At 42.8% G+C, this 23,652-nt stretch overlaps 1 protein-coding gene across 1 annotated transcript in view; it reads right to left on the reverse strand.

The window, feature by feature from the left end:
- GCLC (glutamate-cysteine ligase catalytic subunit) overlaps positions 1–23,366 on the reverse strand; it is a 36,265-nt gene extending 12,899 nt beyond the window's left edge. The window contains exons 1-6 of the mRNA XM_086745741.1: positions 23,151–23,366; positions 9,308–9,420; positions 7,769–7,951; positions 5,314–5,427; positions 4,498–4,556; positions 4,274–4,410 (exon numbers count right to left, since the gene is read on the reverse strand). Coding sequence (XP_086601867.1) covers positions 4,274–4,410; positions 4,498–4,556; positions 5,314–5,427; positions 7,769–7,951; positions 9,308–9,420; positions 23,151–23,300 — 756 coding nt within the window. The 5' untranslated portion in view covers positions 23,301–23,366. The remainder of the gene's footprint in view (positions 1–4,273; positions 4,411–4,497; positions 4,557–5,313; positions 5,428–7,768; positions 7,952–9,307; positions 9,421–23,150) is intronic.
- Positions 23,367–23,652: the final 286 nt, after the last annotated feature.

Below are 23,652 nucleotides of genomic sequence, written 5' to 3' on the forward strand. Positions count from 1 at the left end.
TACTGTAGAGGTAACATTTATTTTATGTCTCAGCTAATCCTACTTCAAACAACATTTCAAGATGCCTTTGTTTGATCCTGCAAAATGGTGAAAAATAACCATCTTTGTGTCTACTGTAACTTTTACGTTAAGAAAAATGTCCAGTTTAGTCTGTATTAGAGGTCACAGCAAAAAGGTGGAAAAGAAATGTTATTTGCAGAAGCCATTACTAATATGGAAGCCCTACCACACATAGGCCACTGAAAAATATAACTTCTTTGCAATTTTGGGTGAAATTTGCCCAAAGCAGCATCAAACACAAGGCACACTTCTAGTAGTAGATACTCTCCAGACTTCCCAAACTGACACTTGATGCATTTAAAAAAGGCAAAGGAGGACCAATCACCTCAAAACTGTTAAAACATGCTAAACAGATTAAAACTCTCTCTCTCTCCTTCTTTACACATTCATAGATCAGAGGACAACTTGGACGGGAGTGTACCTTGTACCAGCATCATAACATTGTACAATAGGCTTCAGCTCTAACTCACCATCGCTGCTCGTCCTGAAGAGTGCCAGTTGGATACAGATTTTCCTCTTCTGTGGATTACAATTAGAGAGTCCCACAAAACAAAGAGGTGGGTCTCAGTCCTCCACTGAAACCCAGTCCAGCTCCAAGCGAGCCTTAAAAAAACCCAACCAACCAAGAAAAAAAACCAAAAAACAAAACAAAAAAAAAAAAAAAACAAACCAAAAACCCCAGACCCTGCAAAACTCCTGAGTTCACTGGTGGGCTCAGTGTTGGAATTTTTGGTGGGGGATGGAGCGGGGGAATACGGGATTTGTTTGCATTTGGTTTGTTTGTCTTAGATCTGCAGTTAACATTCATTAAAACATCTGAAGTTAGAAAAAAGGTGTGCAGTAGAGAAAGTATTTCTTCTGTGTCTGTCCTTCAAGTGGCTATCATAAAAAAACCCCAATACGCTCTTTGAAAAGACAAGACTTAAATTATTTTGCAGAGAAGCAGCTAAATATGATTTCTCGTCACTAATTCTGGACTTCCAGCACTAAGCCTGCCTTGGGGCAGGACAGGATACCTATGCTGTTTCCCCTGACACAGCAATACCCACCTCCCCTTCCCTTTTATGTTTATTCCAAATCATATTAAATCTGGGATTCAACCTGGTTGCTAGCCAAACATCCCATTATGGAGGAAAAGAGGATGGCTGCAGGCACTGCAAGGACTGCAGAAAGCAGCAGCTAGGAGCACAAGGCTCAGCAGTCATAGGGATGTGAAGCCTCAAAAGGGGCAGGAGTGCAAGGGTCTGCCCTGCCAGTCGCAGGGGCAGCACCTCCCACTCCAACGTTGCCACAGGTTGTTCCAGCCCAGCTCAACCAGGACAGTATTTTTGACCTTGAAAGCTATCAAATAAGTTGTAGTCTTGGTGCACAGTGAGAAAAAAACCAAAAGGAAGTATGCATACTGCAAACTACCTTACAGAAAACAGGTGGGGAATACATGTTTGCTTCTAGTTGCTTATCAAGAACTATCTGTTAATACACAGGCAGCTGCTCATACAGCACCTACAAGCCATGTTTTCATCCCCCCTTTGATGATAACAAGACTATCGAACTGGAATTTGACCACTGATTACAAGAATGGGGAAGAGTAAAATGGTATTCTGTAGAAAATAATTTAATATATTTTTAAATAAGTTCATATCATGACTGAACAATAAGACTGCATTTCTTTTACTGGTCTTAAATAAGAAAAATGGTACAACAACCCTGTGAGGTTCCCACTGACTGGAAAAGGGGAAACATAACCCCCATTTTTAAAAAAGGGAAACAAGGAAGACTTGGGGAGCTACAAGACAGTCAGCCTCGCCTCTGCCCAGCAAGATCATGGAGCCAATCCTCCTGGAAACCATGCTAAGGCACATGGAAAATAAGGAGGTGACTGGTGACACCTTCGCTAAGGGCAAATGGTGCTTGACCAGTTTCATGGCCTTCTACGACAGGGTTACATTGGTAGACAAGGGACAAACAACTGTCAACTACCTGGACTTGTGCAAAGCATTTGACACTGTCCCGCACAGCATCCTTGTCTCTAAACTGGATAGACATGCATTTGACAGATGGACTACCTAGCGGATAAGGAATTAGCTCGGTGGCCGCACTCACAGAGTGGTGGACAACGGCTCGATGTCCAAGTGGAGTTCAGTGATGAGTGGCATTCCTCAGGGGTCCATACTGGGACCAACCACTTCAACATCTTTGTCAGCGACATGGACAGTGGGACAGAGAGCACCCTCAGGAAGCTCACCAATGACACCAAGCTGTGTGGGGTGGTCGACACACTGGAAGGGAGGGATGACATCCAGAGGGACCTTGACAGGCTGGAGAGGTGAGCCTGTGCAAACCTCATGAAGTTCAACCAGGCCAAGTGGAAGGTCCTGCCCTTGGTTAGGCCAATCCCAGGCACAAGTATAGGCTGGGCAGAGAATGGATTGAGACCAGCCCTGAGGAGAGAGAGTTGGGGGTACTGGTGGACAAGAAGCTCAACATGAGCTGGCAATGCGCACTTGCAGCCCAGAAAGCCAACCACATTCTGGGCTGCATCAAAAGAAGCGTGACCAACAGGTTGAGGGAGGTGATTGTCCGCCTCTATTCTGCTCTCATGAGACCCCACCTGGAGTACTGCATGCAGCTCTGGAGCCCACAACATAAGGACATAGGCCAGTTGGAGAGGGTCCAAAGGAGGCCCATGAAGATGATCAGAGGGCTGGAACACCTCTCCTATGAGGACAGGCTGAGAGAGCTGGGGCTTTTCAGCTTGGAGAAGAGAAGGCTCCAGGGAGATCTTACAGCAGCCTTCCAGTACCTAAAGGGGGCTTATAAGAAAGATGGGGAGGAACTTTTTAGCAGGCCCTGTTGCAATAGGACAAGGGATAATGGTTTTAAAACAGAGGGAGGTAGGTTCAGACTGGATATAAGGAAAAAGTTTTTTCCAGTGAGGGTGGTGGAACACTGGACCAGGTTGCCCAGAGAGGTGGTGGATGCCCCATCCCTGGAAACTTTCAAGGCCAGGTTGGACAGGGCTCTGAGCAACCTGATCTGGTTGGAGGTCTCCCTGCTCCTTGCAGGGGGGTTGGACTAGGTGACCTTTAAAGGTCCCTTCCAACACACACTGTCCTATGATTCTATTAAAATAGTCCATACCAAACTTAATATCTTGTAAAAACACACAGTATTATATACACTTTACTACTTCAGAGTCTCCCTAGTTTACCCTTAGTGACAAGGAATCATACTTCACTGCTGTCAATAACATTTTATTTATTCAGCTTTTGTAGTTGATCAATCTCAAACGGAAGTGCTTTGAATAGGCTTATTTCTGCCAGTGCTGTGAAACAAGAAGAGCTTGGAGAATTTCCTTTAATCGTCTAGAGACTTAACACTAGCCTCTTCCTAGCTCTGCTTCCAAGACAGCGGTGGCAACACGCAGATTTGATAAACAGTCAAATACACTGCAACTACCTAAGCTATCAGCCCTTAGCATCAGGTTACTATGATAGAGAAACATTTTAAAACAAACAGACATTGAAAGGATTAAAGTACTCCCACGATATAGCACCTGGATTTAAACAGAGGATAAGATAGTAGTAACTTAGGCAAATGAATTAAAACAATAAGAAATGAGCATGTGTTAATGGGAGAAAACAGAACCAATAATGTCTGCCAGCAAGCAGTAACAGAAGAAAGCTAATCATGTGGATTTGGTAGGGTCATGGTACAAGCAGTGAGAAGACAACTACTTAGCAGATAGCTAGAAATATTTAAGAATAAAGAAATTTTATACAAGAGTTCACGCTGTTTGTAAACAAAATAAATTTACACAGAAGGAGGAAACTAGTTATTTGTAAAGATATTCCAATGACTTCTTTTCACTCCCTGTTTTTGCTGTTCTAAGAATTGGGAAGAGGGAAAAAACTCAAAATGAATAACCAAAAACCCCTTTGGTTTGACCAGTTCAAAAAAATCCTTTCAGCAAGGCATCCGATTACATCTGAATATTAGCAGAAAATAAACATAATGCAAGCAAAGAAACCTGGATTTTAAGACTGGATTACCAGGTATAACATCAAATTTGATTGTTTATTCCCCCTGTTGCCACTCTGAAAATGCATCAGTTGAGTCAAGCTAGAGAAATTAGACATAAGGCAAGCCTTAAAGAGGGAAGTGTTTAGGGAAGGCAACGTTCAGTAACATATTGAAAGCAGATGCATTTTACCTGAAGACAACAGTTTCCCATTCCAAAACCCATAGCATCCATATATATATAGTCTGGCTTAGCTGCCTTTGCTGCTTCTCCATCATCCTCAGGAAATGTTTCGATAAATGGTGATTGTGTGTTCTTATCTTTAAATACTGTGTGGAAAATGCAGGTACTCAGTAACTCAGAGCATTAGATTGAACAATTATTTCGAAAAAGAAAAAAAGATTGGATTTACTCACTTGGTACATTTATCACAACCTTCTCTCCTCTTCGGTGTCGAATGTTTCTGGTCAGTGTACTACAACAGAAAAAAAGAAGTTGGCTGAAATATCTTAAAGTTTCTCTTTATGCAAATGTTTTTCCTGTTAGCTTCTCAGCAGTTCTCAGGGTTTCAGAATGTCAACTTTATTGTGTGCATTTTCCTTCAGGACACTTATTTTCCTAGTTTAAGACAAGACTGAAACAGATAAAACACTGAATTTTTCTTCGGTAAAGAAGACTTCACAGTACTATGCTAATAGAATAGGCAGAAGTAAAAGGCTACTGATCTGAAGCAGACAAGCGAAAAGGTACGCTTAGCTTTTAAATTGAATGATTTTCATTCTCCAAAGTCTCACCTTACAATAAAAACTCCTCTCAGACTATACAAGTAGTTTGTCACCATGCTCCATTTCAGAGTAGCTAGGGCAAGTTACTGAGTACACCGAGATGTTGCTGTGACATACCTGAGTAAGAGCCGCATTAACTGTGATGGAAGTGGTTAGCTATGGGATTTCAAGTGGGAAACAATTTTGGAGTAGCATAATCAACACCTTTTGCCCCATTATGGTGTGAACTACTACATAAAGTTACTTGAACTTAACAGTTTACTTTCTTCAGTCACTTTGACAGAGAACACGTCATCACAACCATCTGTCAAATTCCTTGGGATATTGGCACCAACTAGCCACATAGCTCTCTATTCCAGTAATGTAGAGAAGTTTCAGGCGTGTCTGTGATATTTAGGCAGAGAAAAAACATTCAGTTTCTCATTCACACTTCCCAAATACTCTTACCTAAATCTAGGATGCTTATTGATGGCTTCGTCTGGAAAAAAGAGGGATTTTGAAGCTCCTCCTTCTACTGGTGTTGGCTTATATTCCGGCAGTGTAAACCCAGGACACCCTAACCTATGTAACACAACAATGAGATTCAAAGTGTAATGAAAACAAATCGTAACTTTAAAACAATCAGATTATCAGAGATTAGGATTCCAGTAGACAAAGGATTAAAAAGAATTTTTTTAAATTGCATCTAAGTGCTTTCCAAAACTGCTACCTATGAATGTGGAATTCCCAAAAAGAGATCTTAAAATAGCTGCTGTTAAAACGTCAGTGCTTGCCAACAACGAGCTTCCAATGTAATTAAAAAAAGAGACCCTTTAAAACAAATAAACAAACAAACAAACCACTGTTCTACCATTGGACAGTAAACATGGACCTTTTCAGTGGCTGAAGCAGGAAATTTCACAGTACTATGCAGAGTACACACACATTGTATAGCGTGTTAGCACCTGTCATTAATACTGACAAGCAGCTGCATTTTGTGCCTTAAACAGTTTCTCTAGAGGGTACAGGTTAATGTTGACTGCTGAATTAATTTATCCAGCTCTGCTCCCAACAATCTACTGCTGTTAGAAAGACACACCTAGCCAACTCTGTAAGAATTAGAGGTAGTTTCAAGTGATACACACATCCAAAGTCTCACAGTAATTTGCTATTTTGGAACTCTGAAAAGCTCCATAAATGAGAGAAGTGCAGTAAGCAAATTAAAATTACAGCTATCAGGTGTAAAATGCTGAGAGATATGCAAGTAAATCAGAATGCAACCCTCCCTTTTGGAACCTCCATTGTAAGTTTAAGTGTCATCCGAAACAAGAATAAGTAGGTTTTCAGTACAACTGAGACAAAGGAATACTTGAGAAGTTGGAGGTCAAGTTGCAGAAGATTAATTTCTCCATACTGCACCGTATGGAGACAAGACACAAATTGTGCTATCTTGAGAGGCTCTAGTACTTGGATGTATAAGAAAAAGAGTTAGCCAATACAACTATAAGCAAACTACTCAAAATACCAGGAAACACTCACATTTCTGGAAACATTATTTATGCTCCACATGTATTTCACTACTGGTTTCTTCTTCCTGGTTTAAGTATACAAGCTGTCCTACAACACATAAACCCTACTTCATCACTTATGTAAGTGTGACATTGTAAACAGCATTCTTCATGAACAAAACACTGTATTGCTCCTACAGTGATGTAAAAAGTATTTCTCTGTATCTACAAAGCGATGAACTACTCCTCTCCCTTTATTACTTGCATGACTGGGTCTGAAATGTTTGTAGACAAAATTTATTAAACCACAATCTATTTGCAAGGTTGCAGGACAAAAAAAAAAAAAAACCCAATTCTGTAACATACTGAGAACTACTTAACCATTGGACTTTAAATAAGCTCTTATTACTTCAAAGATACCCAGCACAGCTCCCACAAAGAGGAAGCGTATTTTGTCAACAGAGCATTCTTAAACACATAACACCACAGGCGTTTTGGTACCTGAACTTCGCTGCTAAGTCACATTTTGTACTGTTCCTGCTCTCAGGAAGAATTTAGGGCCATTGCATTCTGTACTATACAAGAAACCAGCCAGTAAGGCCAGGTGCTTCTCCTCTACTGCAGAGCAATTTTTTTACTATTTTAAGCATAACTACCTTCATTAATTTGACTGACCAGGCTAGTTAGAATGACCATAATAAATCCCTGGCTAGAATTATGTTTAAAAGGAAGGTCACAAAGTACAGTTTCTCCTAGGTCATGAAGAATATCTTGAATTTCATTTCTTCATGAGCCTTTTTACAACAATAAAAAGGAGGAAATCTACCCTTTGTAAGGGTGTTAAGAACACAGGAGAGCTGCACCCCTTTCATATTATAGAAGCTTTAAGTCTTTATTTTGTAAGGATAATCACATTCCTGTTCTACGGTCCAAGACACCAAAATAAGTTTGCATGTGCTTTACTGAAAAAGTAGTGTTAAAAAAATAGATCAGGTTAGCCATGTTTTACAAAACTGCTATAAAGATCAAAGGTTGTGAAATACGTAAAAAGAAATCTTTTATATATGATTTGCCATATCAATTCATGATGGCAGACTACTCTACATATAATACTTTATGTTATGGATATTCTAGATGACCTTTAAAGGTCCCTTCCAACCCAAACCAGTCTAGACTCTCTCCCAATACAAAATCATCACAGATTAGAATTAACCTAAAAACATAAAATATGCTTATTCGTTTGTCTCATTGCAATAAAAATTTTAGGAAACACAATCGGCACATTAAGTCAAAGTACTTTACCTGAATTGTAAGTTGCTCGATTTCCTTGTACAGTTTAGTTACATGCAATAAGGAGAAAAAAGATGTATAAGGATATTATGAAACACAGCGTTACACTTCAACAACCATCTCACCTTGGAAATGACGTCACAGTGCAAACAGCCTCATTTTCTTTGAGTACAGAAGCAGCCTCTTGCCGTCTTTTCCTCATGTTGTCTTGCACAGTGTTGAATTCAGACATGGTTCCCCCATAGGGCTGTCCAGGCGTCCCTTCAATCATATAGCTTCCATATTCTGGTCGCCAGAGTGTTGGGTGGCTATAATAAAAGCATAGCCGTGTTTAAATAATTCTACAGCTTAAAAAAAGATGGGATTATTTGCGAGAATTTCAGAAATGAATGCAACTTGCAAGAAAAATCTCCTAAAGATGACTATTTCAATGCACCTCACCGCCAGGAGGCGGTGAAAAGAAATTAAGGCACAGTTTGGCAGTAGGAAGTGTTGCTGTATAGCGTAATAAGTAGGATTTGCCTATATCAAATTGCAATCACTTTTAGTATCTGTCTTAAGCTTTGTTTCTTGGGGTTTTAACTGAAACTGGAAAATAGAGAACATTGAACTGCTTCCACAGTGCGAAGCAAGACAAAAGTTATGCTTAATTTCTTCTTTCTACTGCCTGTGAATACCTGGTCAGGTTAAGAAATGAAACGAAGTTTGAGTGTACCTAGTCACCCCTGAAAAGTAGTACCTATACATCCCTTTGTGAAGCCACGCCATCTCCATGAAGCACACTCTACCAGAGGCAGAGCCACATCTCCCCTACTGTTCTTCTGGCAGTAGCAGTTTTGAGCTTAAAAGCAAAGGGATTCCTTCTTGCAAGGTGTCAACAGTCCTTCTACCGAGGAAGACAGACAGGGAAGCCTCACTGGAAGACGAGGTTAAGGTACCCAGAAAAAAGCAGACAGGCCCAGGGCACAAAAGCCTTTCATGGCTACAGTTTCTCCACCCTCCTGTAAGCTGTGACCTGCTTTTGGCTCTCTTCAGCCAAAACACTTCGCTGTCTCTGGTCTCGTTCCTCTGCTGTCATCAGTTAAAAGGTAATTCACAGTTCTCTGGCTAGGTGAAATAGGGATATCATCTAATTATTCCTGAAAACTCCATGGGAGAGGATGGGGAAGAATTGCCCTGCTGTCCTTACATCTACCTTCCTAATTCTGCCAAAAATGGGAGAGTGCTCCTATGGACAACAGGCTTCCCTATAGAGCCCTCACTGGCTCCTGTAGCCAGGGATACAGGGGCTTGAGCACACACGCATGCTTTACAGGGCAGGGAGGGTCTAGTATGGGATTACTGTGTACACGCAGACACAAAACTAGAGCAAGACAAAACAAATACTCAAACTGCAACTTCTGTGGCCTCACGATTACGCCCTCCTTTTTTTCAAGGCGTATGCAAAAGGTGCACGGACTGTCTGCAAGCGTGCTCAAAATCTTTCACTTCCTGCACCCTAGATATATCTGAAAATACCGTATCTGTGGCTTACAGTTTTACTGACAACAGACGTGAAAGTCAAACCAGGTCTACAAAATTCTGTATAGTATCAGAACAGGAGGAGGAAAAAAAAACCAACCCAACCAAAACAAAACAGAAAGAAACAGGAAACAGCTACTCACTTGGGGTTTACCTTCTCCCCCTTGTCTTGCAGTGTTTGAAGAACTTCTTCACCGCAGAGCACCAAGCGTACTTTCTTATTCTCATGGTCAAATTTTACTAACATATACTCCACCTTGTAAATAATAAAAACAAAAGAAACAATTAAATTGTAAGATTTTGTTCACACACAAACACATTGGCACATAATTTTAAGCATCAAGTAGGGAAAATGAAAAAGGATGTCAGACTGAACTTTATCTCTACAAAAGCTTAAAAACCGTCACTAACTATGAATACAGTAAACAATACCAGAGAAGGTGGCTGCATGCTTATTCCATCTTGAATAAAGAATTAAAATTCCCTGAAACTGGCCTTGAAATTTTTTTCCCTCCCTTTTGAATTGTGGATATTTCACAAAAAGATTCCCGAATTTGTATTTACTTCCATATTATTTCTCAGATTATAAAAAAAAAAAAAAAAAAAAAAAAAAGTCCCATACAAGCTAGTACCCACAAACATCTCTCTATCATTCCTTAAGTTACAGTCTCTACGGCTGACAAAAAAACCAAAAGTGTTGTTCTACAAACAAGACATCCATTTTCACCATCACTTGTTGGAGCTATTTCAGACTAGCACAACAGAGCCTCATTTACACTATGGAAAGCCCACGGTTGTTACAGAAAGCATCAGTCCTGCTATTAGCACCCCAGCTCCTGGCACAGCATGAGAGTTTCCACCCCTTCTTGATTCAGCTTTGCTGCCACCTTTTCTTCCTATCTTGCCCAGTGAGGTACCTTGCTGCAGGACCTCTGCCTCTTCATCCCGGTCCCTGCCCCAGGCTGCGACCCACAGTCGCTCCTGGTGAAACACTGGTGGAGAACGCAATCCAGTAAGCTACGAACGACAGTGGTACCAACGCAGCCTCCCAGCACTGGGGAACATTGTTTCCCTAACAGAGATTATCTGAAAGCAGTCAAACCTGGAACCTCATGTCAAACTTCCTGATCTCCATGCACACTTCCTAACAAAGCTCCTGTAAAGACTTTTAGAGCGCTACCCAGTATAGCAAGCGAACAGCCGCCTGGACCTTATAGCCCTTCAATACGTACTCATACAATCTATTTCCTGACACCTATTTGGCAGGGGATGCTTTCCGCTGTTTAGGAAGTGTGAAAGACAAAACAGCCCCCAAGCGCAATGCGCTGCCTGCCACATAAAAGAAGTCGTACGTGGAAATGCATCACAAGGGTATTGGCTTTGAAAACCCCCAGCTGGACAGCGGTGATATGCAGTGCCTTTTGCTGAAGGCTCTCAAACCACTGCCTCCAAGACTTTCATAACTCCATCAACCTACAGTTAAAAATTCAGGCTGCAGTTCCACAGCTAGAACTTGTCAAAGGTTTTGCACCGTTGCTCCTCAGTTTCGTTTTCTGACACTGCCCAGAACAGTATCCATCAGTACTTACCAACACCACTGCTCCAGCCCCAGGAGTTTAGATTCACTCACGATGCAGATGTTAAAAGTTGCAGCGTATTAACTCGTGGCAACTTCTATTTAGTACAGAAGTCTGACATGTACAGGAAAACAGTTTGCCAAACCAGGGAACTTATGCCATGTTTTCCAGCACACTCTAAGTGGATTTGTGGGCTTCATGTTCTTTGGTTGCTTCAGTGTTTGTGGAAGACTTATTGCTAGCTACCATGACAATGAATATAATCCTTCACTGGGATCTGCGATTAAATCAGCAGCAGCATTATCCAAGAGTGTTTGTAATTCTACAGAATCTGATTAGACACAAGCCCTGGAGGAGCTCATTCAGCAATTACACGTTCTTTATGTTTTTTTAAGATCAAATTTTAATCCCCTGAAGAAGAATAATGATTTCTAGTTTCTGTGCAAGACAGTATGTCTTTGTGTGATATATTTTGTGATTTGTGAGTATTATGCCCCAATAATCTACTTGAGATAACTATAGATGATAGTCAACCAAAACGCACTCCAGCACTGATTTACTTATCTAATACCAGTTTCTGCAGTGACATCTGATCCATGATTACTGGCAATAATCTCTTGCACCTTCAAGTTTCTACCATGATCAACAGCATCTCCTCCTGCTTTGGAAAAGCACCATCCTCACTCAGACCCAGCCTAAATTAGAGGAGGTACGCAAGCGCACAGTGCTCCGAGTGACACAGATGGATGTGTGAGTGGGCATCAAGCCTACCGCATGCCTGGGGTCCCACCACACTGCCAGCGTGGGCGGGTAGCAGAAGGGAGCACAAAGGAACAGCAGCTGCCTTCAAGAGATCCCAAAGTTGAACATTTGTCCACCGTTACACGTGATTAGCCTCTTGTCTTAAAAATCCCTCTCCAAATGTAACTGCAATGAGCTGATAGTATGAACACTGCACTTCTCTGTAAACAGTATTACAAGTTTCACAAAAGAAAATAAGCCAAAAGTGTAAAGAAACATTAAGCCAAGAAGGCAAAACCAAAGAAATCTAAATGTTTTATAATCTGAGTGCAGTGGTGACTACATTCCATTTATGCACCTAGCTTCAGAAAAAACTACTCCTCTTGCCTCGGGAAATATTGTCTAAATCTTCAAAGCTGTCTTAACACACAGAAAATCTGCCATTAATTTTAACGAGAAAAGAAAAAAAACAACACAACTTCAGATGGCTGCCAACAATTCCAAGTAACCCACAGAGTATCTTGCCAACAGAGGGACTGACTGAATGGGTATCCTTAAAGAACTTCATTTAAGCTCATCAAAAGATTTAGCCTACAGCTAGAAAGAGAGAAAAAAATTCAGAGTTCACACATTTTTACATTTAACTTCAGCTCATCATTCACAGACTTCTCACATGTTTTCTATCCACAATAAAGTTCAGAGGATTGCAGCCAAGCTGAAAGTATCAGCATGCCTGGCAGAACTTCAAGAGTCTGAAAGCCAAAACATGCAAGGTTTCACCCAACACTCATAACTCATCAGTTCGCCAAGCTCTTCAGAGTTCACTTTTCTCCCCAACTTTAACTGGTCTCTCCAGCAAGCAGCAAAGTACACATAAGGTCAAATCACTGATGCAGATGGTTGACAAGCAGCCTTGCTAAGAGCTTGGTAGGAAACCACACCCAGCCATGGCAAGAAACGTGGCCACTTCGGACCCATGTGCCCAGCCAGTGCTCTTGTCCTGCAGCAAACTCTACGCATCTCTGTCCTCTGGCCGGCACATGCTGCAAGGCTGCTGAGGACCAGAGGTGGCCTCCCAGCTTCTCCCTGCAGACAGACAAGCTCAGCACTACTTCAGTGGACCAACCTCTCCAGCCAGCCCAGGTCTATCTGGTTTGTGGAAGTGGTGTGGCACCTTACCAGAAGAACGAACAACAGTTGCACCAGCAAGCTGCAAAGCAAAAGCTGAAAATCCACACATGCACACAGAGTAAGCCTAAAAAAAAAAAATCATTCAAAGTTAAATGCATTTAAAAAGCAAATAAATTCTCAGGTAAGGCAAATAATCTGAGTATTAACAGATCTAACCATGAGCCAACGCAAAGGAAAACTATTCTTTACAGGCTTCCTTCCTCTCGTAGCAACGTATTGTAACTACAGAGTACTTCCACGCCAGCTCCTTCCACTGCTGTATCTTCTAGGGAACGAGTATGCATCACTAGCTCACCGGCACGACAGCACCCAGAACGGCATTCTTCACTTGTCACAATTATTTCTTACAGTTGGCTACAAAGGAAATTTTAGGCTTTTGAAAATTCTTTGACATTGCAACCACAACTGAGACCTTAAAGGCCCTCAATTGGGGCGGGAGTGGTGGGGGCAAACCACTCTGCATGCATTAAGGCAAACTGCATGCATTAAGCCAAAGTTGTGCTGGACTTGCCCGGTGGCAAAGTGAAAGATGACTGTTCTCTGGAAATGGATAAACATGTCTGAAGTTGTGTTTGAATGCCTCAGTTATTTAACTGAGGCATAATTATTTCTGCATAAAGCACGCTACTTAAAAATGAAGAAAAGTCAGTCAAGCGACTCTTCAGTAGCAATTCTACGGAACAAGCAGAATGGAAGTCCACACACATCCCACGTAGTATCACCGTTCAAACACTCACCTTGGCAGTGGTCTGCTTTCCCTCCTTGCACACTCCATTTAAGACCATCACGCTAAGTACACTGGGAACAAAACCTATCTAATAGTTGGGAGTAATAATAGAATGAAATAGTTTAAGAAGAATGATCTGAACAGAAGGTTTTTTGAGAGGAAAGCAACGCAAGTCTGCATGCTTCCTACCTGTGAAGAGCAGTTCCCTGCATTCGCTTTCTACGACACTCCTGATCATCTATCTGAGCTACGGATGCCCCATCATTGGAAGTGTTCAAGGTCAGATTGGATGGGGCTTTGAGCAATCTGACCTAGTGGAAGATGTCCTTGCCCACAGCAACAGGGTTTGACTAGATGATCTTCGAATGCCCATTCTCACCCAAACCACTCTGTGATTCTAAAAAAACCTGATCACACATGACTCATGGACCACAAATGTTCCTCAAGGACAATCTTATTGACGGTTGGTTTCTTTCTCCTTTCACTGGGCAAATATTGCCACACGTACTTGGAGCCATTGTTAGCAGTCTCCTCACACGTACCCTTCCCTTGGGCCTGCAGCTTTAAGAGAAATTGAACATTTTTACTAAACACCCAATGAGGTCTCATGGCTTTTGTTTGCTTTTATCAAAAGCCACTACAACACTTAGTACAAGTATTTTCATGCAGTATGCCTCACGTATTTATGTATACAGTAGAAAACGAAATAGAAGTAAACTTTCTTCTCAAAAGCATCAAAGAAACAAAAGCTTTTCACAAATTATTAAGCTCCATTGTGGCAAAAAAAAAAAAAAAAAAAGTAGCTCCACCATACATTTACTAGTCAGTTAATGCATCTTTAAAATACCATGTATCATTAAAAAAACAGTCTACAGGAGAACAAAGTTTTAATAATCTGTTTGTTAAAGAACCTCTGCCTCAAGTTTTCAGTGTTAAGATGGAAAAAGCAGATTGTTTCTGTAGGTGCACATACTTCTGATGTATGTAGAACGTAACACTCAAGAATTTTCTAAAATGTAGTTATTTTCTCACCACTGCTGTGATAAAATATGAAGCCACAGTAATAATCAGCTGGTAATGTACCCTTAATGAAAGGTTCACTGGCCCACAAAGGTGAGTCTATGCCCTGAGGGAGCAAATTTCAGAGGAAAACAAGCCTGGATGTGCCACAGAGGTTACCCCGTTTCTAGCCAGCAAGCCCCCAAATCACGCACTGGCACAAAAAAGAGCACTTCCATGCTCATGAGACTACGATGGGTGTACTCTGCCACAGAAATAATTTCAAAAATCTGCCACAAAGAGCAGAACCAAAATTCAAATGCATTTTGATCAAGCAGATTGGAAGCCACCAAGCCAAAGAACAAAGCACTGTCTCTACCTCTATACAAAACCGACTCGCAGAAACTGTGCCCTAAATCCAAAACACAACTTAGCACAGCTAAGTGCTCCTGCCTGTTCACCCTCCCACTTGCCAACATCAGGGCGGCAGATTTTCTCCTTCTGCACATGATACGACATGACTAGAGGATGTCCTGTGCTGCACGTACCACAAACCAGGAAGGTGGGTTATTGAAAACAAAAATCTACAGGTTATAAACATTTGCATGCTTCTAAAGAACGAGATGTGGCGCATTAGAGAACAAAGTGTCTCTTCTTCGACTGCTGTAACACCTGAGGTTAATACTATTTAAAAAAAAGACTAGGATAACATTAGTTTTAGATTTCTGCAGCAAATACAACTTTAAGATTTAAAACAGAAGACAACAAGGCTTTTTTGAATGAGTTATATTTTCTATTCCACACAGGCTAGATGTTTTTACAGATTAGTAAAAGAGCATTTATTCAACTATGAAACAAGATGCTGTGAGCTTCTAAGTTGCCTCTTGCATCACAAAGCAAGAAGGGGAGGAAAAAAAAAAAAAGTAACATCAACAACAAAATCTTTCCTGTACTCATCCTTCCGACTCACCCTTTCTCACACTGTTAACTAAAATAAGGCATCTGCACAGTGAGAAGAGGAAGCCCTGTGGCAAAAGAGGAATTACAGTAGACAACAGTCCCATGACAAGACCATAGCAATTCACTTGACATCTGCAGAAGGAAGCTCACTGTGAACAGAATACTTCTTTATTAGAAATATACAAACAGCAGATAATTTAAGCTTCACTTATTAAGATGTAAGATTGGGAAGGAAGCAACCAATGCATATCAAAAGGGCTGATCACCATGTATGACAAATTGCAGCTTTTTTAGGGGAAAAAAAACCAACAAAAAACCCCAAACCACCAACAAAAAAAAAAACCCCTCCAAACTGGTTTCCATGAATTACAAAAGCATCTCACTACAAACTAGAGTGAGTCCTGCGCTGTCACATGTACAACGCATCCAGCAGCAAAGCTCACAGGTAGGTCAGTGGTGCTGCAGTACAACCTATGCACATCTTATCACCCAGCCATTGGAGAACCGAGACAGAGCGAGCTGATCCAAAATAATCAGTCACTGGGGAGGTTAACACATCATACAGATTCTGAGAGCTAGACGGTTTAGATGTAATTCTGTTTAGGCTTCCCCTGACATGAGGATTAACGCCAAGCACAAAAAGTTGTTTCATGATGGTCAGCCAAAGCATCCACAAAAGGAATAAACACAAAGACTCTTCAAAGGGCATCTATCTTGTTCAAGTCAAGATTTAAGGAGTTATATTTGCATGCATTAGTGTACTCATTTTAGAGGTCACATATATACACTGAAGGCTGTCAAGCAGCGTGAGTTGATGCATTAATATCATATCTTCAGAACCTGCCCCAGAAACGCCACTATGATAAATAGCAGGTCCAGCTACAAAAGTATCAAGGAAGCACTAAATCTATTTGTAAACAAATAAGGTCAGCCTCCCTTTATTTACCCAAATAAATCTCAGAGAGAAAGGATGAACGAGCAGGCACGTGACAAATAACCAAATTATTCACAAATGCTGCTTCCCCCCATGTGGTAAGCAGGCGAGTACATTGATTAAGACAGCTCCCATTCAGATGCATCCACACATGCCATGTTTGGCAGGAGGCCATCGAGAGGAATTTCTGCATGAAAGAAATTCAAAAACGCATTCTGTTTGGAAAATTTTGCTGGGGGAGGGGGAAACTAAAAGTAATTGTCTTAAAATGACAAGAGCTCAAATGTAAAAAAATTTAATTTTCTAAGACTTTAGGCTATGTTAGCTTTACTGTAACATGAGATGCAGAGAAAAACCTTTAAAACAAATCAATTTCTGCACACTGGTATATTGCAGCATTTGTACAAAGTGAGAATGTGTGATCCTCATAATATTGATGATGAGTCTGTATAATGACTTGGATCCATTTTTTTTAAGAAGGTCTATTACTGACAGCCAGGAAAATACAACTAGTTTTTGTGATTCTGTTTTACTTATAACGTACACAGTAAGAATTGAGTTAGAAAGTTTCAGATGAACATTAAACTAACCCCACAAGTCACTCAACAATTATCTAAGTGGTCTGGATACAGGGACATACATCTTGCAGCATGTGGAGTTTAAGGAAGCCATAATAAATTGTCTATTCTTGTTGTTCATGTAAGCTTCTATCTCGGCTTCAAAGCTATCATGTGGCATCTTGTTCCACAGAACATCTAGGCTTTGTAAAGTAAGTCATTATCTTAAAAGGACATCTGTCGTTTTTCTGTTCCATTAGGTTAGCCAAATTTCTTGTAAAGTGAGAAAAGGGCACCACCTTTCCTGTACACCGTGATGCCCCCTGAACCTCCTGCTTCTTTCATCACAGTCCTTTCTTATCTCTATTTGAACATTTTTGTGCACACAGTCTGTGACAAAGACTCACCACTGTCTCTTAGTGAAGAGACGACAGAAAACTTCATCTGTGTATTTTAGGGGTAGCAGCTGTACTTATTTTATGCAGCTGGTGAGCTAGATTCACTGTTGTTAAAAAAAAACCTAGACTTTGTTTCTGGTTTTAAATGGATGACAGACAAACAGGAGCCTCAAACTGTGTGCATCAGAACCCAAATCCATTTCCTTAAGATGTAGCAATTATTTTACCATTCTGAAGTTCTGCAGACTGTAACGTAACGTCACCAATCCTATCATTTACACGTTGCTACTGCCCTGAAAGAAACCAAAACCATACAAGCTGTAAACCACAGCCAGGCATTAATGCAGTAGCTAGGTCCCTGGGAAGAATCATTCAAAAGGAAAAGGAGCTCTTTTCACAGCCCAGACTTTCATTAGGGAAAAACGAGAAAGCTGTAAAGACTGTCATGCATCTTCCAATCAGAAGCAACACCTTTGGGACATTCTGGTAAGAAACCTCCGGCCTCTCTTCTCACAGCATCTGAGAAGGGCTGCTTTGCTTCTTGCACAAGGAAGTGCTGAGCAGCAAATGTTCATTTTAGTTCTCATTTTACTTATTTACAGAGTATAATTAAAAAACTAATGGATAAAGAGGGGAATGAATCAAAAGTACTGAAGAAAGACCAAAAGAAGAAAACAGAATTAAGTCAGGAAGACTTCAACTTGCAAGCAACGCGGTGGCACATTTTTCATGCTGCCTCATTGTGCTGGTTTTGGCTGGGACAGAGTTAATTTTCTTCACAGTAGCTGGCATAGGGATATGTTTTAGATTTGTGCTGAAAACAGTGATGATAATACAGGGGTGTTCTAGTTACTGCTGAGCAGTGCTTACACAGAGTCAAGGCCTTTTCTGCTTCTCATACCACCCCACCAGCAAGCAGCCTGGGGGTGCACAAGAAGTTGGGAGGAGACATAGCCAGGACAGCTGACCAAAGGGATATTCCACATGCTCAGCATATAATGCTGTAGGAAGAAGAAGGAAGAAGAGGATGTCAGGAGTTACGGCATTTGTCTTCCCAAGTAACCATTATGTGGGATGGAGCCCTGCTTTCCTGGAGATGGCTGAACACCTGCCTGCCGATGGGAAGTAGGGAATGAATTCCTCGTTTTGCTTTGCTTGCATGCGCAACTTTTGTTTTACGTATTCAAGTGTCTTTATCTCAACCCACGAGTTTTCTCACTTTTATTTTTCTGATCCTCTTTCCCATCTCACTGGGGGGAAAGTGAGCAAGTGGCTGTGTGGTGCTTAGTTGCCGGCTGGAGTTAAATCACGACACTCATATGTTATCAAATCTATTTTAAAGGCCTTCAAATTTTACTTCAAGTTTCCATTAAAAAAATCCTAACTTTCTAAAAGCTGAAAATGCTATTGTGTGCTATGTCCCAGCACCGATATGAACAAGATTCATACACAACAAAAGGGTCATTATGTCCAATTTCACTAAACAGGGCTGGGCAAGTCAGATTGCCATTTCATTCACATGCACTTTCAAATAAAACTGTAGTGTTTTGCCCATGCTTGCCTTCTACACCCCTCCTTCTGAGTGGATCTCCCTCCAGTATGCCTTTCTTGACATTTTCATACGCTGAAGCTCTCCTTAACTCTTGATTGTTTCTTTGTCCCATCCATTTTCCTTTTCCAACTCTTCTTGCTTACATAGTTTCTCCCCAATCCAGGTAGGCGTTCAGCCTGGAGAACAACCAACCTGTCCCATTTAGCAGCAAAACAAGCTGCATAAGACAAGTATTACATGCATTGCATGAATACATATATATATATACACGCAGTTATGTGCGAAGTGCTGTGACTCGTACCATTGTGTGCACTCTCAGCACAAAACAACAGCAGCGAAGCTAGCCAAGGGCCAGCCATTCCACTTGTCTGATCTGAGAGTTTGCATTAAGCTGCAAAGTGAAATTTAAGCAACATCCGTCAGCCAGAGGAATGCAGTGAGCAGATGAGAGGCACTGAACAGCACAGGAGACCGGTAATGTCCTGGCACAGAAGAGAGGGTTTTGGGACAAAAGCTGGGAAGCAGCAGAATAGGCTTTGCCTTACTCTCAAAAAACCTTTACACTCTTTTGGTACCACTAACATCTGCTAAGCTGCACAAACTAAGAGTACCTACAAACCTTACTGGAGTTTTAAACCAAAGTACTAAAAAATTGCAGGTTTTTGCATCTGCTGCACAAAAAAACTTGATGACCACTACTCTGCAAACTCAAGATAAGCACTTTCCTCTCCCATCCAGCAATATGAAAATACAGGAAGACCATGAGACCATACTGGTTAGCGTGACAGGGTCTCATCAGCAGATCTAATTGCTGCCCAACTTCTGTGGGCATTAAGGCAAGGATAATAAGGAGTAGTTCAATGAGGGATAATGAGATAGTTCAGCGTTTCGTATTTGCCACAGTCAGGAGAAGTCAAGCATAAACAAGGCGGCCAACTGTCAGTTTTAAATAAGGCAGAAGGATAATTAAGAGACAAAGGACCTTTACCTGCAAAGGTAAAGAGACCTCCAGATATATTTTTTTTTAAACAAGAAGTCTTATTCTCTGTTACATTCACAGGCCTTTTTGATTTATTTTTACCACTGCAAAGACTTCATGGTTGTAGAAAACAGACTGAAAAAGAACTGCCCCCAAAAGAGACAACAGCTCTTTGGTAAACCCCTTGGTTCTATTAACCCTGCAAGCAAGAAGATAGCTGACTTTTCAAGAGGCAGCAGAACCAGCATTTTAACCTTCCCAGCTCTTTACTCAGGGGAGGATGGGAGCACTAGGGAATGCTACCCTGCAACGCAAATTGTGATGCTGCCTCTCTTCCTTCAAAACAAGTGCCACCACCCTGCTAAGTTAGCACTTAGCCTCAACACTTTTTTCTGGCACTCAAGAAACAGAAAACATGACAATTCCCTACAGTTTCATTTCCTGGGACCACAGGGAATAGAGTCCCTAAGAGGTTACAAGCACCCCAAAGGACCACCACAGCTCTTACAATGAGTCCTACAACACACACTGCGAAGTGGAGACCTACTGAACACAGATCCAAAGCAAAGGCTGGTTCTATACTCACAAGCAAACATAGGATTTATTTTTCACAATGGTTCCAGCTAGATGAGGACAGTGTTTAAAGTATTCACGTCTCCCCTGAAGGACAAACTCAGTATGTGCTGAGAAAGTTGTTTTTTCTTCATAAGCATTCCTTAAAAATGAAGTAAAAAAAAATACACCTTTCTCCAAATATGGTCTCAGAAAAACAAAATCAATTTTGTTTATTTTGATTTAATCTCTACCATTACGTGAGTGCTGTCATCTTTGTTCTTGATTTCTATCTTCAAGAGGTTTTTAAGACAATAAAACACCCTCAGGCTGTGACTTTATACAGGAAGGTCAAAGTGCACAAAAGGCTTTTTATAAAAATTGTCCAGCTAGTCAGTTGATTCATCTAAGCTGCATGTAAGTGTGGCGCCACTCTCTAATAACTAGATATTTGAGAGAAAAAAATGGAAAATAAATTTTCTGCTTTCCCCACTAGTTATTTACAGCACATTTGAAACAAGTTATGGAGACAGGTATGTTTTTGTGTTTTCACAACAAGAGTGGACTGGGAACAAGTATCTGATACATTAACACACTCCTGCGTGCTGTATTATTAAAAAAAAAAAATTAAAAATTGCATAATACAGTAGAATAAAGATATGTTGCCACATCTGAGTTTATTAAAATCAGAGGTAGATGATGAAACGGGTTAACTGACCTTCTCTGAATGTTCACAGGCATTTCAAATACAGCTCGCATCTCCTTATCAGAAATCTGGCTGTAATCATACTGCTCTTAAAATTCCACCTCTTGCCACACTGGGCATGACAAAAGCAAATTGTGAATTCTCATTAAACACAGTGTACCACCACTGACCAAGCACAAAAACTTTCTTCGGTAAGGTTCCCACACCAAAGGAAGAACAAGGCTCCCAGGGTGCAATCTCACCGCACAGCTGAGCTTACCAAATGCTGAGGGTGCTGCAGGGGCTGCTTCTGCTTGCCCCTTTCCTCCACACACTCCTGCTGCTTCCCTCACATTAAGCAAAACTTGCTGGATCTCGCAGTGAAACGGTAGAAGCTCTGCTGTGAAAACAAAACACCCTAGAAAACTGAATGGGAGACGAGTTTTGTGCTACTTTAACTTCTCAAACTCATGTAGCCAGTAACAATGCAAGGAAGGCAGAAAAACCACAAACCTGGAGGGAAGCGGAACCAGCTTCCTAGGGGGTCAGCCTTCACTATCTTGTGAAATCTCACCCTGAGAAAGCAAGGACAACCAAAACGTAACACCTATTGAAAAATGAGTATCCCATCTTAAAGATTAATGAGAAAACCCTCAAGCTAAGTCTCAGAGCAATAGGGAGATTCTGCTGTGAAGACTGAACTTAAGACTTGTTTGTGAGGCTCTTCTGTCAGCAGAACATCAGTTATACAAGTAATGTAGGAATACATAGATGTCAGACAGGGATAGATATAAGTATACTTAAATTTCCTCAGTCCACGCTGCTCTGGCAACCCAACCCAGCGGTGCAGGCTGGACATGCTGCCAGCATCATTCCCTTCACTGGACAGATTTTAGCAGCCAAGCCCCCACTCACTCCTCTGGAAAGCAGCTCCTGTTCACCGATGCTCAGTTATGTGAAGTATGACATCAATTCTTTAAGAAAAGAACAGACTTTAAGATCCAAGGTCTCTTTAGGTGCCCAAAGGAAACAGCATTTTTCTCTGGCAAAGAGCATCTGTGAACAGCTACTGTTATCACTTGGACAGAGCTTTCTCACAAATGCCTTTGCTGTTTAAAAAGGAAATGGAGCATGAGATGGAGAAGTGGACAAGCCCCTACACTGCTCACCTCCTACTCTGCTTTTCAATTTCCCTGCAGTCACATCACACACAAACCCCCAAACGACAAATCACACCGACACCACAGCACACGAGGGCTTCCAGCGCAGCACCCGTGAAGCTGCTCCCTGTTCCCACAGAAAGCTGTAACCCTCGGAAACTTTACGGACCAGTACAGGAGGGAGGCCTCACTCCTCACGGAGCGCTGTCAGACTGGGACACAACTGAGCCCGGGTTTGCACGGCAACACACGTAAGACCTGCGGATAAAATTAAGGTCCTCGGGCACACCGCACCTGTAATAAAGTTCAAGTCACGACCTGAGCAATCATCCTTATCCTTGTCCGAAAGGCAGGCCTACTCGTGCCGGAGGCCTGGAAGACTCTGGGGTAAGGCAAGGCTCGGCCGGTCCCTTTCCACAGGGGCAGGCCAGGACCACGGAGGGACCTGCCTGAATACCTCCAGTCCCTGCTTCCCTCCCTAAAACCCGGTTCTGAGCCGGTACTACCCTGCAGTTTGGACACGGACACGCTTTAACCAGACCTCGCTCCAGACAAAACGAACAAACTCAAGGAAATGAGCAGGTGCTGCCAGGCACCGCGGCTCCCGGGAGCGCGCCTCCCGAGGGGCTGCTCAGGCGGACTGACAGCTGCCCGGCGAAGCACCGAAAGTTGTTTTAGCGGCTAAAAAAAATCACAAGGTAACAGCGGGGCAACTGCGCTGCGCAACCGGAGGCGGCGAGCCAGCGTGCGTGTGTGTGTGTGTGTGTGCGGGGGGAAAATAAAGCCCCGCCGGGCTGCCTCAACTTTCCCCTCTCGCCGAGCGACCGTGGCCGGGCACCGCGGCGGGCAGGGCCCGGCCCGCACCGCAGCGGCTCCGCGCAGCGCCAAGCGCCCACCCCGCCCGGGTGGCGGAGGCCGTGGCGGTGCGGTGCGGGGAGGTGCGGGGGGGGTGCGATCCGTGGCGGGGGTCTCACCTCGTCGCCCCACTTGAGGACGTCCTTGTGGCGGTCGCGCAGGGCGCGGTAGATGTGGAGGAACTGGACGATGCCGTGCTTCCGCACGTGCTCGGCGTGCCGCCGCGTCTCCTCCCAGCTCAGCGGCGAGCCCTGCGACAGCAGCCCCATGCCGGCCCGCGGCGGAGAGGAGCGGAGCGGAGCGGCAGCGGCACCGGGTGAAAGGGAGAGAAGAGAAGAGAGCGGACCCTGCGCAGCACGCCGTGCGCTCTGCGCCGCGGCGGCAGAAGAAGCGGCGGTGAGCCCGAGCCCGGCGCCACACGTGACGGCGGCGGCGCGTCACGCCGTGACTCAGCACTTTCCGCCGCAGGCCCCGCTCCGCCGGGATTCGCTGCGGGCGGGCTGAGGCGGCCCCTGGCCGCGCGGGGCGGGGCAGGGGCGGCGGGGCCTGCGCGGCCGGCGGCTTCCCCTCCGCGCCCCGGGGCCTGGCGGGGGAGGAAGCGCCTCTGCAGAAGCCGAGGGG

This window comes from Chlamydotis macqueenii, chromosome 3, assembly GCF_036417535.1.
Source record: "Chlamydotis macqueenii isolate bChlMac1 chromosome 3, bChlMac1.mat, whole genome shotgun sequence".
Lineage (NCBI taxonomy): Eukaryota > Metazoa > Chordata > Aves > Otidiformes > Otididae > Chlamydotis > Chlamydotis macqueenii.